At 39.4% G+C, this 5,345-nt stretch overlaps 1 protein-coding gene across 1 annotated transcript in view; it reads right to left on the bottom strand.

Moving 5' to 3' along the window:
• Positions 1-3,352: 3,352 nt before the first annotated feature.
• Positions 3,353-5,345, bottom strand: part of greb1 (growth regulating estrogen receptor binding 1) — a 31,791-nt gene continuing 29,798 nt past the window's right edge. The window contains exons 28-32 of the mRNA XM_051133254.1: positions 5,123-5,344; positions 4,899-5,034; positions 4,585-4,785; positions 4,311-4,449; positions 3,353-4,226 (exon numbers count right to left, since the gene is read on the bottom strand). Of these exons, the coding sequence (XP_050989211.1) occupies positions 4,063-4,226; positions 4,311-4,449; positions 4,585-4,785; positions 4,899-5,034; positions 5,123-5,344 (862 nt within the window). The 3' untranslated portion in view covers positions 3,353-4,062. The remainder of the gene's footprint in view (positions 4,227-4,310; positions 4,450-4,584; positions 4,786-4,898; positions 5,035-5,122; position 5,345) is intronic.

Below are 5,345 nucleotides of genomic sequence, written 5' to 3'. Positions count from 1 at the left end.
ACTGAGCTATATACTGGGCTTGAAGGTGTTTTCGTATACTAATTTTACCAAGTGTGTTCTTGGAATGGTGTCCACAGGCGAAACTTGAGAGGTCTGGCATGAAGAGCTTGAAGCGGTCAGGCTCTCCCTGAGAGAGGGGATATCACTACAGCTTTCTCACAATTAGCATATATATACACACATAAACATCCACAAAGATGCACACGTGATCTACAGACTAATCCCATACACGTGCACAACCAACTCAACAACTAATGATAAATTTGTCACTGTATATGGCAGTGTTTTTGACAATTTTAAACCATATGGTGGTACTCTAATGAACGAGCATCGAAGACTGACACGGAAGATAAAAAATTGTTGATTTAAGTCATTATTTTGTTTTCTTTGCGCACAAAAAGTATTCTTGTAGCTTTATAACATTACGGTTGAACCGCTGGTGTCACAGTGTCCTTACAACCTTTCTGGGCCTCCGTCTTACGGATTTGGAACAGCATGAGGGTGAGTGATTAATGACAGAATTTTCATTTTTGGGTGAGCTATCCCTTTACACTTAATAAAATGCTTGAAATTGAATCTTATCCTGTTTACTGCAGCAGGATAAAAGAATTACTTAAAGCAATTAAAAAGACATTAACTTACATTAACACCTGTGAGCCTGAGAATAATCATGTTATTTTTAAGTTGTACATGTTACAGTTCCAGGGATGCGTCACAGTTCCAGATCATGTCACATGTCATTTCAGGAGGGGCCGGTTGTGATGTTGCTGACCCTTACCCCACCAGAGATGGCCAGAATGTACACTTGCAACACGAGTCACTGTTTCCACATACTTCAGAGAAGATGACATAAACATTCATACCAGATGACAGTGTCTGCGTATGTACTCTTAGTAAATTGTTTATCTAGAGATAGTGATTAAACATTTGAATGGCTGAAGATGAAAAGTGGCTAGCACAGATATGCAGTGTTCAATGTTTAAGTGATAGTTCTGTGAAACCTACCTGCAAAGCTACCTGAAAAACTATGCACAAGTGCACATAGGGCAAAAGCTGCTTTAAACGCAAAGGATGGTCACATCAGATGCTTATTTATTTTAGTTAATAGAAATTCTTTGATAAAGAAAATCTATTTATGACATTGTTTTTGACAGCATCCTCATTTTATGTGCCTAACTGCCTAAAAATGTTAACAGTACTGTAGCTTTGTAGGTATAGGTCTCTTAAAGCATCTTGGAGATGTTGCCACAGTTCTTCTGGATTTAGTCTGTCTCAGTTTTTTCTGTTTCTTAAGACAGACTGGACTGAATGATGGAGAGATCAGATCTCTGTTTGCACAAGGAGTCTGACAACAGCCTGTGCTCCATACAAAAATCTCACTGGATTATTACAATTAATGGCAAAATGAATGTTTAGAAATGTAAACTGATATTTCCTACTGACACACTACAGCAAAAGACCGACTTTAACTGACTTTAAACCATTTTTTAGCTGATGAAAATACTAGTGGCCTAAGACTTTTGCACAGTACTGTATATGGTGCTGCTGATGCAGAAGCCGGCCTTCTGACATAGAATGTCCATCTCTTGTAGTCAGTGTTGCCAAGTCCACAGTTTTCCCGCAGAATTGGGCTACTTTAACATTGTTGCTGGGGGTTGTTTTTCTTGTCTGTGGTTTGAAGCGACACCAATAATGTGATATTTACGCCTTTGGAAAGCTCACTTTACCAGGAGAACGCTGACAAAAAAACGTGTATTTTACCCCCCAGAATGCGATTTTTAACTGGGACCGCCCTCAAAACACAATTGCCCTGGTGAAAAACCAGCATATGCTGGTAGGTATGTTTTGATGCTGGGATGCTGGTTAGGTATGTTTTGATGCTGGTTTAAGCTGGTCCTTTGCTGGTTTATGCTGGTTCTTTGCTGGTTTAAGATGGTCCTTGACCAGCAACATGACCAGCTAAGACCAGCATAAACCAGCAAAGGACCATCTTAAACCAGCATCAAAACATACCTACCAGCATATGCTGTTTTTTTCACCAGAGTGGGCTACTTTTGGGCTAATTTTGAGTAGCAGTTGCGGGTTTTGTTGTGAAAACCTGGCAACCCTGCTCGTAGTTCATCGTCTATATATTCTGGTTCAAATAAGTAAGGCTGGGCCAAAAATTGCAAGTCATGGTCTCTGTCAGAATCTGTTTTATGTACAGCATGCATCATCTTCTGCTTGAAAAGAAGGTGTAATGCATCCCGGTCCTATGTCAGAACATTTGTTTTGCGCATAAAAAGTATTCATATCTATTTTAACGATGTCCTTATAACCTTTACGAGCCTTGAACTTTGAGTTACTGTCTATGCAGAGTCAGATTTCATCAGAAATATCTTAATTTGTGTTCTGAAGATGAACAAAGGTCTTGCGGGTTTGGAACGACATGAGGGTGAGTAATGATAGAATTTTCATTTTGGGGTGAATTATTCCTTTAAATACCTCATCCAATATACCATAATAAAATTATGATTGGTAATTTACTCAGTAGCCTACCGTGTATTCATCTCCTAATGATTTGTGATTTAAAGATATGTATGGTTGACGCTGGTGTGGATTGCAATATAATTTAATGAAGTATCACGAGTGAATTTAACTCCAAGCTTCAGTTGTTTGTGGGTGGTCGTAACTTCTGGATCCACAGAAACATGACACATGCTGTGGTTGCTGTAAACATGTTGACTGACACATCGATCCCTTATTAACAGAATGATGAATGCCACATGCTGGTACATTAACTGTTACATAACATGCCTCGAGAACATGCCTAGCAGGTAGTTAATGTGTCCATCCTGCCCCACAGAGTACGAGTATGATGCTGACAAGATGCGTTGTCATAGAAACTGTACTTATCTGAATATTACTATGAATAAATTAAGTTTGTGGAAGCACGAACAACTTGTGAACTGCAATGTCAATATGCAACCATTATTTGGGAAAAACTTGGAACGAGCAAATATGAGGTTTAGTGCCCTCTGCTGGACATATTTAATACACAAGGAAGCTCAGACAGTCTATTATTATCATAACTATTATAAAGAACACATTTGATTACTGAGCCAGCTAAATAACATTTAGCTCTAATAAAATGTTTATTCTGAGCATATCTACCACGTCACATGTTTTTTTTTTAACTTGTGAAATTACATGTTCTACCAAACTTTGCCCAACACCTTAAGTGTGATGCAGAAATTGAACTTCACCACCCAATTTAGCTAAGTTATTTGTGTCTACAAGAAAATAAATTAGTAGTAATGAAAAACTGGTGTAATTAAGGCAGAGAATGAAATAAATGAATCGTGAAAAGTGGCTTTATTTCTTTACAGCCTTGAAACTAACAGTTAATTTTCAAATGCGTCTTTATAGACTGAAACCAAGAGGTTTTATTTAATAAAATAAATGGTTAACACATGTTTTTATTGTTGAAGAGATGTAAACTTTCCTTTCAGGCAGTAAAAATGTGATTGTTCTGCCCTCTAGTGTTCACACAGTGGTACAGCGATAAAAGCATTTGGAACAGGAAGGCATTTATGAACGAAGGCTTTAGAGATTTGAAATGTATGACATACTTTAATTAAGTACTTTAATGACATTACTCCCCATCCACTCATCACAGAACACGCCAAACACAGCTACAAAAATACTCTTTTCTACAAAATACTTCAATCTGCTCTTTTAACACTTCATAACTGTGCATTAAGCTGACGTTAAAAGACCCGGCTGTGACAGAGAAAACATTTAAAACACCAAACAATAATACACAGAAAGTTAAAAACAGAGAAAGGTCACTGTAAATAAATACATTTTAAACAATGATAAAAATGTGAGTAAATCCTGTTTTGAGGGTGCATCTATATGCAGTGTAATATTCTGTATGATCTTAAAAAGAGAAAAAACAACAACAGCAAACAAGCAGTAAATTTACAGCACATCCTGTGCATTATATACAGAGCTAATGTTATATACAGGCAGGACAGTTGATAAGACCAAAGTGACTCAGTCTTTGACAGGCTTTGAGAGTCATATGTGTTTTCCTGTAAGGAAAAAGAGAGGCTGGTCCTCTTTAGCGTTGGCGGTTTGAAACTCATCGCTAAGACGAAACCGCCACTCGTCCTCCAGTTCCAGCCGAACTACAGTCTGACGTAGTGAGCTCCGGTTAGGACAGATCACACACAGAGTCGCACCTTGAGCAAAAAAACAGAGGATCATTTCCTAGTGTTTTCATGTGCTAACTGAACAGACATATTATTTATCTCCAAGGTCTTTACCTTTCAGGAAATGGAACTTTTTAAGGAATCCAGGAGTCACGAAGGAATCACAGAAGTATAAGAGGAGGCCACTGAAGAGCAGACCAGTAGTGCTGAAGTTAATGGAGTGAGGTCTGGAGCTGACAAAACAAACAGTCACCTGGGAACAGATCAATTAAATTGCTGCCTTAGTGATTTGACATTAAGTTATGTTGCAGTTTTGTTTTATTTCAATTAATCGCGCAGCCCTACACCAGTCTAATCTGGAGTTTTTAAAGTATGTTTGTTGACGTACCTCTGGGCCGAGATTCAGGTAGCAGTCGACAGAGAGGACTGGGTGGCTGTAGTTTTGGGCGCTGAGGGGGAAGAGGCGATGGCTGGTGTGCTGGAGGTATTTCTCCAGCAGTAGCTGAGCTGGTGTGGCCAGGAACAGATGCTTGCTGTCCGGAGCACAAATGTACTGAGATGGCTGGATTGTCGTGGGGACATCGGTCATCTGTGGAGAATGCAGAAGAACAATCGTTTTAGTCGTTGGATGGAATATGATTTTTGTCATAGATCTATAATGTCAAACTTCAATACAGTTTTGGACGCTGGTTAGAAACTTGCCTTAGTCTTGATGATGAAGGTTCCGTATCCACCAATGGCGATCTGCTTCTTCATCACGCTGAAGTTGTTAAATCTGCAGATGAGGAGGCCCGCACTGTGGGCACGCAGGTTGAAGTCCACATCATCACATGTGAAACTAGTGTGGAAAGAGTGAATAGTGAATATTTGGACAATAATGGAGGAGGAAAAAAAACAAAAATTAGTTGGATTTTCTCAGAACTCACCGGTTTTGGTTGTACTGCACATTCTGTGTAAGGTCCACATTAAGTAGCAGGAAGTCATGGAGGTGTCCACGCGAGAAAGGCTCTTTTTGCCGTCCCGCCCCACCTCCACGACTGGACCACTTCCTCATCCCACATAACCCATATTGAGTAATATCTGGAGAAGACTCCATGTGCTGAAGAACCTGTTTCAAGGACACATTTCTTTCTGTCCCTGTGGTACCAC

This window comes from Labeo rohita, chromosome 17 (assembly GCF_022985175.1).
Source record: "Labeo rohita strain BAU-BD-2019 chromosome 17, IGBB_LRoh.1.0, whole genome shotgun sequence".
NCBI lineage: Eukaryota > Metazoa > Chordata > Actinopteri > Cypriniformes > Cyprinidae > Labeo > Labeo rohita.
This window is presented reverse-complemented; position numbering and strand designations above follow the sequence as displayed.